General features: G+C 42.2%; 1 protein-coding gene across 25 annotated transcripts in view; it reads left to right on the forward strand.

Annotated features, from left to right (window-relative positions):
- Positions 1–12,938, forward strand: part of ANK3 (ankyrin 3) — a 381,574-nt gene that overhangs the window by 296,184 nt on the left and 72,452 nt on the right. For 20 of the 25 annotated variants that reach the window (XM_069796003.1, XM_069796006.1, XM_069796005.1 and 17 more), the window contains 3 exons: positions 3,270–3,342; positions 3,542–3,604; positions 10,873–10,996. In XM_069796003.1, coding sequence (XP_069652104.1) covers positions 3,270–3,342; positions 3,542–3,604; positions 10,873–10,996 — 260 coding nt within the window. Of the gene's footprint in view, positions 1–3,269; positions 3,343–3,541; positions 3,605–8,911; positions 9,378–10,872; positions 10,997–12,938 lie in introns of those variants that run through there. The other 5 variants (XM_069796015.1, XM_069796008.1, XM_069796010.1 and 2 more) reach the window with 2 other exon arrangements.

The raw sequence follows: 12,938 nt of genomic DNA on the forward strand, positions 1-12,938 counted from the left end.
TGATGTATAATGGCTTGTATTTGGTCTAAGAGAACCTATTCCACTGTAAAAAGTGGTTGAAATTTACTTAAAAGCACCTCATTGTGTAGTTTCTGGCATCTTCCGAAAGACAGTGGAAGGCTGTCATCTGCAAGTAGGCACAGTGAGCTCCTGCAACCCTAAATATCCATTCACTGACACATACATGAGCTCCAGCTCATCTGTCTTGCCTCTCAGGAAGGCTTATTGCAGCATTAGCTGGGAGAGATTAAAGGGACTAGCAATGGTCAAATATTACCTGCTATCAGAAAAAAGGTGATTCACAAAATCCAAAACACTTCTCAGAAAGATCTTTTGTTTGCTAACGTTTTGCCAAATGGCTCTATGAAGAAAATGGTTTTCTAAGGTGAGAAGCCTCCATGTACCACCATAGTGGTAAAGCCAAAATTGGGTCTTAAGAATATAAATTCAGAGCATTGACTTCAAATTTGCTTTTTCCTTTCTGCATTTTTTTTTCTGATTAAAAAGAAAAAGAGAATTATGTGCACATATGTATTTTTAGGCATATCAGAGATGGAAAACAGTTACTGTGTGTTCCATGTTTTGTCATCACCCATTTGTGTGGTCTGTCAGTGCAAGCAGGTGGTTGCAATACGATGTGCATTTGGGATGACAGGCAGATTTTAGCTCCGCTACTGCAGGTGCCTTTTCTTCCTGTGGCTTTCCTGGCAGTGGTCAATAATTCAGTAGCTTACAGAAAATCCACCACACAAAAGACAAATTTCAGAACAATAAAATACAAAGGAATATGCCAGAAGATAATCACCATTTTTTCTTACAGCTTCTCTCTAGTTTTTTTTCAGGAACATATTTCTCTCTAGAAAGATTCCAAAACAGTTTTCCACAACCTGAAAAATTTGATGGAGAAGATTATATGGGGTAGCATAAACTTGAATGATTGCCTAGTATACAACTAGGTAGCTGCAGGAAAAGTAAAACCCCGTTTTTATGCTAAGAACTCCCAATATCACAAGGTCATTCTTAGCTTGTACAACCAAGAAGCTGGGGGAGTTTGTGCTGCATGAGACGACTGATCATTTATGTTCTGTAGATGAAGAAGAGTAGAGAGATGGTGGGTCAGGCTGTGAATTGTGCTAGAATGAATGTTAGATGCTGAAAAGTCTATGCTACCCCAAATACCTACGCTCAAGAGAAGCCCAGAAATAATTTCCATTAAAATCAGAATATGCTGCTTCTCAGTCACAAGTGTGTAATTTTCAGACTTTGGAAATCTAGACATGAAATCTGATTTACAACTGAGAGTCTTAAAAACTCAGTCAGACCACTGAGACATTTTTTGAGGTTTGTGGCTAAACAACTCCCAAAAGTAAATTTAATGAAACCAGGGGTGAACATAGCTGATTTTACTATAATTTATATTCAGACACCAATAAAAAAATCCAGTAGTGCCTGAAAAAAAAAGTCCTGTGATTTTGCTAGTTTAACAGCAATGCGTTAAAAAGCTTTGCAAGTAATTCCCACAAAATTAAATAAGTGTGAGGCTTTTTATAAGTTTTGTGATGTTTGAGCATGCAGGAGCTCCTCTGCCTGTATCAAGTGATAGCAGTAGACCAAGAAACATGAGCTGCCAAATGAGTATTCATGAAGCCAGAGAAAAATTGAAATATTTTGAAATAAATAAAAATAGGAAAGCTATTTTGTCCTCCTGAACTTGTTAATTACTTATTTGTATATAAAAGTTGAGAAGTTATGGTGGTTAAAAATAATATAATATAAAAAAATCCATAAAGATGGGAGTGGGTTTTGGTGTGGGGTTTGGTTTTTGGTTGTGTTTGTTTTAATTCCACTGCACTCCTTGAATGGTAACTCTGCAGGGTCTCCTGTGTGACCTAAAACTTTACCAGTGCTCGTTGTGCTGTACCTCAGCTGGAGAGTAAAATGTGCATGTGTGTGTCATTCGTGGGATACACAGGTATTCTAGGAACAGATTTCAGGCATTCATAACATTTTTTTTTTTCTGCTTCTAATTTTTTTTTTGTATTGGTCTTTGGGTCTGAATCAATATAAACATCAGGATGAAAATCAACCACTTCTGAGTGTCTTTCATGCACAAATTCCTTAAGGGGTATCATTTAGCCTGTATGTGATTACAATTTGTCGTGGTTTAACCCCAGCCAGCAACTAGTCACCACACAGCCGCTTGCTCACTTCCCCCCCACCCAGTGCGATGGGGGAGAGAATCGGGGAAAACAAAAAAGTAAAACTCACAGGTTGAGATAAGAACAGCTTAATAAAATAGAAAGGAAGACACTAATAATGATAATAATAACAATAATAAAATGTCAATAATAATAAAAGGACTGGAATATACAAAACAAGTGATGCACAATGCAATTGCTCACCACCCGCCGACCGATGCCCAGTTAGTTCCCAAGCGGCGATCCCCCCCAGGCCAACTCCCCCCAGCTTATATACTGGGCATGACGTCACATAGTATGGAATACCCCTTTGGCCAGTTTGGGTCAGCTGCCCTGGCTGTGTCCCCTCCCAGCTTCTTGTGCCCCTCCAGCCTTCTTGTTGGCTGGGCTTGAGAAGCTGAAAAATCCTTGACTTGAGACTAAACGCTACTTAGTGACAACTGAAAACATCAGTGTGTTATCAACGTTCTTCTCACACTAAATCCAAAGCATAACACTATACCAGCTACTAGAAAGAAAATTAACTCTATCCCAGCAGAAACCAGGACACGGCTGTTCTCATTTGTGGGAAAAGCACACAGTTCATGCTGAGGCACCTCTGAAAAAATTCACATAGACTAAGCCTGCTCTCAAATTGCAGCATTTTTCGAATGGCAAAGGAGAAACAACTTCCCTCAGAAAGTTTAGTTTAAATAGAGATGACATATTCCTGCTCAAAATTTAGATGACTCTCTAAAGAGTTCTCATTAAACCCCTTAACATGATACTCTCTTCAGTGTATTTGTTTCTTCTTTTGATATCACCATCTTCTAGGCTTTCAGATCATGCTTTTGCTGCTGTGAAAATGTGAATATAGTTTAAAACACACACATAATATTGCCTATTTCTGTAGTCTTTTTTAATGTATAGTTCAATGCATCTATAAGAAGGAAAGTAAGAAGCTAAAAAAATAAATCTTGTTTTTCTAACTGCAGATAAAAATATGTCCTACCTTGCATTTAATTTTTAAAGTAACTATAATTTTAAGAAAAATGATGTCTGCACTCTGAAATGATTTTTTTTCTTTGACAGACTGTTACAGAAAAGCACAAAATGAATGTACCCGAAACCATGAATGAAGTTCTTGATATGTCTGATGATGAAGGTATTAAAAAATAAAAAAACCCTCTTGCTTATTTTTCAGTCTTTTGTTGTTGTAAGAAATGTTTCTTTAAAAAAACAACAACCAAACAGTATTAGTTGGATATGGTCTTTGCACATTTGTTATTGTTTTACATTGTTTTGTTGACACATTGATAGTCTATGCTTTTATTTAATTTTTTTTGTTTATTTAAATCATGCAGTTCGTAAAGCCAATGCCCCTGAAATACTCAGTGATGCTGAATATTTGTCAGATGTTGAAGAAGGTATTTGTGCATTTTTGTATTGCAGTGATATTTAACTTAACCCTCTTCCTTTTATTTCATCTGTCTGAAAATTAATCCTTTCAGATAATTTTCTTATTATCCTACTAACAATAATTTCTGCTTTACAATTAAGAAAGCTTTCAAAAATTCTTTGAGCTATTGCTGATAATCCTTTAACTTTTTCTGAATTTCTTATTCCCAGTTTTTTAATCAAATTCCCCCCACTTTCCTGGAATAGTCCTTTTGCTGCTACCTCTGTAAAAGGGAGAAGTGTTTTACTGTTGTAACTGAAAAATTAAATACTGGACAAAAGGTTCAAATACCAAAACACTTTGGAAGAAACAGCCAATAGTGAGAGTGAACAGTAGAAGGAATGAGTTGTTTGTTGTTGTTGTTGTTTTAAATTCTGATGTGAATTCAGCTCTGAAATGGTTGGTTTACATTGATAGTGGACTCTTAGCCTGGAAGAAGTATTTTCAGGTTTGGGTTTTTTTTTTTAAACAATGTTTCGGTCATGCCATTCAGTAAAAACACATCAGATTACTTTTTGTCCTCAATAAAGAGGGTGCTGCACTGGACTGAATATATTGGTGTTTGCTAGTATTAAGGAGGTACCTTATAGCTGAGATTTCATCTGTATCATCCTGCAGAGTGACATGAAATCTGTGAGTGGCAATAAAGGCCTCTGTTTTCAGTGCCTCTAAATAAGTGTCCTGAGCTATGGGCACTAGCAACCTGCCCATCCCAGCTCACTCCTCGGTCCTGGGCAGGTTGACATGGCTTCAGTCATCCCCCAGTATTTAAAACTCCCTTGGCAACTCCTTCCCTCCCCTCTACCAACATCCCCTGTTAGGTCAGACTTCCCCTGGTTTGGGCGTGCAGGAGTCTGTGTGAATTTCACCAGGAACTGCAGGTTTCCAGAGGCCACGGTGGGATTAGGTTCCCAGGTGACAATCAGAAACAGGAAGGTCTTGAGTTGATGAAGAGGATGACAGTGTCCCGAAGGTGTTTTTGTGAGTGCCGATTCACTTACATTAGAGCTGCAGTTTTTTCTTCTCTAGTAGGCGAACAAGTGACTGGGTTCAATTTTCTTGTGCTTCTTTAGTTAATCTCTCTTTCTTCATCCCTAGTGATATATTTGCTTTTAATTTTTATAGCATTTAAGCAGTAATGTGTAAAAGATATTTAGCCAAGTTCATTGTGTGCAGCTCTTGTTTAATTCGTGCATTGAAGCTTTTGGTGTTTTCAGTTTGTCATTGTGTTCCCATTGCTGCAGTTCCAAATGGATAGTGTTCTCACCTTACACCTGTGTTTTCCAAGTAACTCTCTTAGGCTATTGTACTGCTCAAAATACTGTATTGTTTTAACTGGAGGGAACAATGATGCATAACAGTGTTAGTTAATAGAGCAGTAACTGTTGCTATATCCCACTGCACAGCATGCAGTGAGGTACAGATAAGAAACACTCCTATATGGAATCTGAATATTAGACCCAAAGATGTAAAACATGTCTTTTAATGTACGGGATCATTTTTTAGCCAAATCTGTGGAAGGCTGTTATAGTCACTAACTCTCAGTTTAACAAAAAACAAACCAAACCAAAAATTAAGAATGCAGGTAATGCAATCGGTTCTTTGCCTAGAGATTGTATTCTGCACCCATGTTGTTACTAGGGGAGCTAAGAGACTGGTTTATATATAACAGGGTCATTTTCAAACCTAACACTGGAAGAGAGCTCTCAAATCAAATAATAGGGTTTTTATTAATCTGTGCTGAAGCATTCCAGTGTGCAAGGCATGCGATGAATTACAGGCTTTGAGTTAATAGCCACTGGCCTGTCTCTCTTTCCTGGCTTGTACATCTATAAAGACATACCGACGCCCATCCCCACAAATCCTCAATGTTGATAGGATATTTATATACAATGCATCCACTTATGCCAGTAGAAATAAATATGTTCAAGATGGTAATGCATGCTGACAAATCTCATAGCCAGGGAGCTGATTTCCAAGTGAGAGAAGGGCACAACTTTACCACCCAAATCCAAGCTCTCCCTCACTTGGCTAACGTTCATATTATCGGCCAAAACTCTTCAGTGAGAGAAACTTGTTTAATGATTTCTCAATATGCCACAATCCTCAAGGTTTCTCTCATAAGAGAAATTGAAGGCTTGCAAAGTAGAGTCTCAGAGCTCAGACACAAATGTCGGGAAACTGTTGCCTTGTGTTTATGTCTTGCTGTGCTTGCTAAATAAGTATTTACATGGAAATTGTGTAATTTCTCTTCCCTGCCGAGGACAGTTTGGTTTGGAGTCAGACTGGTTGAGAGGAGAGATCTTTTCTTCCTTTTCCTAGATTACTCTGGCAAATCTGCCCAAATGAGGCTAAGTGCTGGGGAACTGCTACACCGCAAAAAAGAAATGGTGTTTTTTGAAAGATGTGAACATGATTTTGTGGGAAAAAACCTGAAGGCTCATCTTTGTACATAGCAGAAATTTTGTAGAAGAATATAGAGCAATTCCGATGCACACTGAACATGTGCTCTGCTTTTATTTTTAAGGAGATTGCAAATCTTACAAATGTGAAACCTGAGACTGCAAGAACGGGACCTTTCCTCTTACAGTCTCCAGACGTGAGCTCCCACCCCTCGCCCTGTGCAGCTGGGAGCCCCAGCAGTGCACCCTGTGGCCATGGGGCTGGTGGGGATCCAGGAATCAGCCGTGCTAAAGCCCAACCTGAGCTGTCTGCGGGAGGCCTGGAGGGAACCCCCTCCTCTGCAGTCGCATGCTCAGCCTCAGAGCATCCCTCCAGCCCGGTGCAAGAGCTTTAGTGTGGTGGAGGAATCTGGAGCTCTGCGGAGACTGCCACAACCCAGCAATGAGCTCTGTCACAACAGCCCCCCCAAAAGCTGCCGCTGCTGTCCCCGAGGCAAAGGGATAGCAAGCAATGGAAGCTGATACAAAGGGTGGTGAGACTATGTGAGCAATGAAGGGAAAAAAAATCCAAACCAGTCAATGGTTCAGGTGTTGAGAATTTAGACAGTCATTGTCAAGAAACACTTATTGTTGAGCTTTTAATTTTTTTTATTTGGTCTTCAGTAGATAACAAACTTTTGGGTGTACATAAGGACACTGTTCTAAACCTATTTAATGGAGATTCCTCTCTCAGTAGGAGTAAGTATCATGCTAATCAATCCCTGGCAGATTAGACAGATGTTCGTGACTGCACGCTGCCTTATCCCTGAGTAGGTGCTGAGATACAGCAGTTTAAGTGCATTTAAGACAGATCAGGGCATCCCCCTGCATGAAAGTCTGTTATTGATCATTTTAGGAGGGGTTGATTTATTATATTTTTATGTTCAGAGTTTTCTGAGTTTCTTTGTCTCCATAAAATTTTACAGATTCATAAAAGTTTCAGCGGTTTGGTATTGGATTTTCTCCATACTTATGTGAAACCAAAACGTTGGCTACAACTAGAAGCATCCTGTTCTTCCCTGTGGCTGTATGTCTTCTGCCATCAGGCAGCTCAGGACAGGCTGTGATGAGGGAGTGGCAAAAGCTTCAGAGATCTTGAGCAAAACCAATGACAAATGCCCATTTGGATCCCAGGCTGTGATTCAATTTTGTTTGGGACTTCTCCCAAGCCACACAACGCCTTCTCTCCTGCTGCTAGAGAGCCTGTATTTCTCACTGGCTTCTAAAAAGAGCACCTACCGTGCACTCTTGCAATTCCCAGTAATAGGAGACATGCTGAGGGACCAGAAAAAGGGGAAAACACGGGTGATGAGAGGTGTGGAAAAGCTTCTCGGGAATAAAAGAGTAAAGAGAGTAGGACCCCAGAAAAAAAAGCTGAACGAGGGCTAGGCTAGAACATATAAAGTAGTGGGTGGCAAAGTGAGCAGTAATGCTTGCTGCCTCTCCAGAAGTCCAAGAACAGGGGGCATCAGTGAAACCAGCAAGAGGCAGATTCAGCTTAAAAGGGCTGCTCTTCCTCCAACAGGCAGTTGAATTGTGTGACTCCTCACACACATCCATGGTGTGTGGGGATGCAGAAAGTTTATGCGAGTTCAAAGTGTAACGGGAAGAATCTAAAAGGGGGCAAAACCCTCTGTTCATGACTATGCAAACCTCTTGCAGGTTTAGAAAATACGTGCTTAAATCACTGCCAGCTAGAAAAATGTCCCAGAGGACTTCCACTGTTTCATGTTGCTATATTCTTGTGTGAGGTGTGGCTGCTGTCAGAGACAGGGTATACTAGAACTGATGGGCCTTTGCTTTGACCTACTGCTGCTATTCTTTCCTGGATTTCGAACTGTTTCCTATACTTGTGGTAGCTATGTTTGCCCACTCTTAACAGCGACATTCATCTTTCTTCAACTTGTAACATATTATGAAGGGAAGGATGGCAATGGCAGCAAAGCAATGCAGTATTCTCCCCCTTTGGTGGTTTTTCATTGATGCCTCACTTTTTGGGGCATTCCTCTGTAGTTTGTGTTCGGAGATTAATTTCGTCTTCACTTTTCCGTGGGACCTCTCTCTGCAGGAACAGAGAATGCTGTGAGCAAACAGTGGGCTCGTTACCTGAAACGCAGAAGATTAGGCTGTGGCACCTAATTAAACAGAGCGGGATTGCTGAAACGTGCACCACCCATTTTGCTCCAGCCTCCCACGATCACAAACAATGTCTGGAATTCTTTGAAATTACCACTCCTAGATGCAGCTTTTCCTTTGATGAGCGCATTTCATCAGAGTAATCCTGCTCCGGCTGGATTAGCTGCAGAGCAGGATAACATCTAATGTATTTTGCAGCTCAACTGGAATAGTTTTTTATCATTCTCCACCTTGCCTTTGACAAATGATGCTCCTCAAGAAAACGCCTTACAGCGGCGCAGCGCTTTGCCTTCAGGCGCTGTAAGGGCAGAAGTTTCCAAATGTACCGGCCCAGTCAGCAGTCGCTTAAAGTTGCCCGTGTCTCTCGCCCGCTCTGGGCCACCTCGTCACCTCCCAAGCTGCAGTCCGTTTTTTCTCAGGCTCCTCAATTTTCTCTCTGGACTCGAGCACCCCACGCTGGAGGGCGGAGAGGGAGCGGGGGCAGCACCCAGCCCCCGCCGCCGGCACCCACGGGGCGCCTGGGGCTCCCCTCCCCGCCTCAGCGGCCGGGGATGGCGGCGGGGAGCGGGGACGAGGGAGGAGGGTCCCGGCCCCGGCCCCGGCCCCGGCCCCGGCCCCGGCCCCGGCGAGGGCGGGCGGAGCGCAGCGCCCTTCCCCGCAGCCCGGCAGCCCCGCGCTCCCTGCTCAGCCCCGGGATCAAGTTACAGAAAACCTACACCCTCGCAGCACCCCTATTTACATACAAATAACTGGAGTGCCTGCATTTATGTCACCATTCGAGAGGCTTGCCAAGGGAGGCTGTAATCCAATCAGCAGAAGCTTTAAAGGGATGTCTGCGGAGTGATTAAAAGGGGATTATTTTTTTTTTTTTAAACCGTAGTCATTATTTTTCATTTTGTTTCATATTTGCAAAGAACTTTGATCTGAGGTGAGAGGACAAAGATGCACATGTCCTAAAATACATACGAAGAGATCAAGATGTTAAGAAGATCTCAGTTGTTGTGTGGAAAGCGAATATGACCCACAGGGATTAGTTTGCTTGTGCTGGTTTGGAGATTAACTCTAAATCACTGCTTAAGGACTAATAGGACTAATAGGAATTCTTGGAAACACCAGGGAAAAAATTCTTATAGACCAGACTGGTGAAAATGGCTTTCCAAAACAGTAAGACTTTTTAAAGTTTAACTTAATATATAATGTTTCTGTTTCTGGTTTTTTTGAATGCTTTCTGGTATATTATTAACATTTTAGCTTTTAAACTCTTGCTTAAAATACTGGTTGGTGCTGGGCTGGAGGAGAAAGTCGGTCTGTTTGTTTGCCGTTTGCAAAGCAGTAGCTGAAGGGGTATTTTTAGAATTGATTGTTAGTTGAAAACCAGAGCTCGCCTGTGGTTTCCTGAGTTAAGTGAATGGAAACTAGTCTAAACTCCTTGAATGAAAAGTGGGAAACGTGTAGCTGGCTGGCGGAGCCACTTACCTTCGAGAACACCCTGTTAACTTCTGCGTTGTGCAACTTTTACACACCTAAAATGCCTTCGCGACAAAGGAGGAGAGCGTCGATGTCGGCGAGCGAGGAGCTTACAGGGAGCCCGCTCTGCTCGGTGTTGTTGAGGGAACAGGGAAAAAACAAACCCTGCAACCGCAAAAGGCATATTTTGGACTTGCTCTGTCAATGCAGGAATGTAGGATTGCATGATGTAATGGTATGCAAATGCTCCCAGCCAGAGCGAGCTGCTCCGTTAACCCTTTGCGGCGCCTGCCCTCCTCTCCGAAACTTCTAACTTTCCTTCCTCTCCTTTTTTCCTCCCCCCCCCCCCCCCCCACCTACTTCCCCGTGGGCGTCCGCCCATCCCCTGCGTCTGCCCTTTCCCCCGGGGTAACCGTATGGCTGGGGAGGGCTTTGGCCGGCGCAGCCGCCGGGCGCAGCGCTGGCTGGCCGGGCGCAGGGCTTTGTTCGGCTCCCGCGGGGCTGCGCCGCAGCCCGGCCCTCCACCCCCAGCTGGCTGTGCCGTGAAGGGGCTTCCTGAAGGACCTGCCCTCAGAAAATCAGCCTGGGAGCGTGGAGCTTTTTGGTTTGGTTGGGATTTGTATGAGGGAAAAAAAAAAATCCCCTCTTGCATTCAAACTTGCCAAAGTTACTGAGAAGCACCTAGGGTGGAAGGAAGGCGGGCCTCTTCTTTGACTCAGCGGCCATTCAAGCTTGCTGCACTTTTCAGTCCTGGTGGGCAAACAGGCTGTCTCTCACAGCCAAGTACGTGTTTGTTAGTTTTGTTTTGTTTCTTCATAGCGAATAACCTGACTTTAGTTTGTCAGGCGGGCATTTTGGTAAGGAAAGCAAAAGTGAATGCAGTGGCGCGAAATACAGAAGAACCCTTTAGCTTGCTTAAACGATTGGGCAAAAGTCATCTCTCATATAACTTTATTGGATTTACGTCAAGGTGGAGTTTGGCTGTTTATGTTTGCCCCCGATAAAATTATTTTCTCAGGCCAGTTCAGTGGGCGGATGATGGACGTACTACATGGAAAGAGCCTTAGGGAAAGTGGGGGTGACGGGATTGATTCCTTGTTGGCGAGCAGAGAAGGGCGTTATGACTTACTAAGCGCATAAACTTTTACAATACACGTAGCTTCTGATTTCAGCCTGGCTTTTGTACTGGCAGGTGAGGATGCAATGACAGGTGATACCGACAAATACCTCGGACCCCAAGATCTGAAAGAGTTGGGAGATGATTCTTTGCCTGCTGAAGGATACATGGGCTTTAGCCTGGGCGCCCGCTCTGCCAGGTATTGTATTTGCTATTTTCTCATGTTTGCGTGTCACCACAGTTACCAGTTTTTTCAAACCAAGTGCAGCTCTTTCACACAAAGCTGGAGTCTATTTCGAAACAAAGTAGAGGGGGTGTACTTCTGTGTTACGATAATACTGCGCCTTTAAAGCATATGTTCATTGCAGTTTTATTTCATATTCTTTATTCATGTTGGCTTCTTACGGCAATGATACAGAAAACTAACTATTCACTTTTTCTGGTGTCTGCTCATGCTCTGAACGTCTCCAAGGCGCCTCTTTGCTAGCAGTTTGCAACTGGTCTGGAAACTGATCTAGAACAGCCAGCAAAACCACTGTTTCTTTTCACTGCTGGTGGTCAGATTGATACATTAGGGTGTTCCTTAATGGACTAATTTAGCCAAAGAATGTAAATGCCAGAAAAACTGAATGACAATCATTTTGCTATTTTGGTGCTTCTGTTTCTTTAAAGGTGCTAGTGAGTAATCCAACCGAGATAGCCAATATTAAAGAAAAACGCTCCCCAAAATAAAAAAGCAGGTGTGCCCTCAATTTGGGTTTCATTTGACAGGGAACGGATTATGTGTTACAGGAAACAGGCCAAAGTTTCCGTGAACCTGATAGAATATTGTAAACTTAATATCATATCTGACTAATGTTGATTTCAACTCAGGTGTTTCTAGATCAACATTTTAGATTTCATTTTGCTAAAGCCTGCAATGTGCCTGGCTCAAAACAATTAAAGCTGTATGAGCAGAGTCTACTTCCATAGCTGTGGATTTGCAGTGTATTTACTGACAGTTGAATCGTACTGAAGCTAATAATTAAACCTCATAAGCTGGAGCCCTGAGGACTTTTTCCTATGCTGTAATTTAAAGATCTGTTTTAAAAAGTGAGTTCGTTGTCTAACAGAAAATGGCAACTCCCATGAGGTAAAGTTTAGATGTCTACCCTTCAGTCTTACTTTGTTACGGTGGTATTAGAAATGCAAGCATGCAGTGCAGATTTGCTCTTTAGTAGTGCCCAGCCATGTTTTCCTTCACTTACAATTTTTAGATAAGTTAATAAGTATTTATGTGATAATACATTCACAAGGAATGCCAAAACACGTTTAAATAGTCCATTAGCTAGAAAATCAGCAAAACAGATCTGAAGGGAGAACCTTATGCCTTTGTAAACTTAATTAACAAAGCTGACATGCTGCTTTTAAACAGAAGTTGGAGTGAACAAGGTCATCGTAGAGCGCAATCAGATGTGGTCAGTCCTGAAGTACCACCGTGATGGTGGAGAGGGAGTGCACTTCGTGTACAGAGCTGGGCACTGATTTATAGGACACCTTTTACTCATTACAGTACTCTTCCTGCACGTGTCTAAATTCTCACTGTGCAGGTGGGAGAGGAGAATTTTACAGTCAAGGTCTGTTAGGTAGATCTGAGGGTTCAACCTCATGTTACTTTTTCTTTGAGAGAAATCTAATATTCCCATGCTTCTGATTTCAGCAGTGCCATTACTATTTGTTGCTGCGTGACTCATTTTTTACATTGCACATGTTATGCTCAGAGGAGACAAATACAGTGTTTTTCCTGTGAAGTATTTTATTTAGCAAAAAGTATTTTGTGGATGCATCTTATTACTGATTCTGAGTGTAACATTAAGAAATAAACACATGAAATATATAAGCCATCCAGCCATAACATCTTGCTTCTCCTGTCTGATTCTTTGCTTTCTATTTCTCCTGTTTCTTTTCCACTGTAAATTGCTTTAGTCCAAAAGTCAGGTAAGAAGGCATGGCATCGTGTTACATCTTGCTGCTGCTGCTGCCATTGCTCATCTTCATTTTATTCAGCATTGGAAAGTGACATGCTTTTATTTTGGGGTCGGGGGTTGGGCTCAGCCTTAGAGAATATCCCTCTGTTATAACAAATATAACTTGATTTCTTT

This window comes from Haliaeetus albicilla, chromosome 11, assembly GCF_947461875.1.
Source record: "Haliaeetus albicilla chromosome 11, bHalAlb1.1, whole genome shotgun sequence".
NCBI lineage: Eukaryota > Metazoa > Chordata > Aves > Accipitriformes > Accipitridae > Haliaeetus > Haliaeetus albicilla.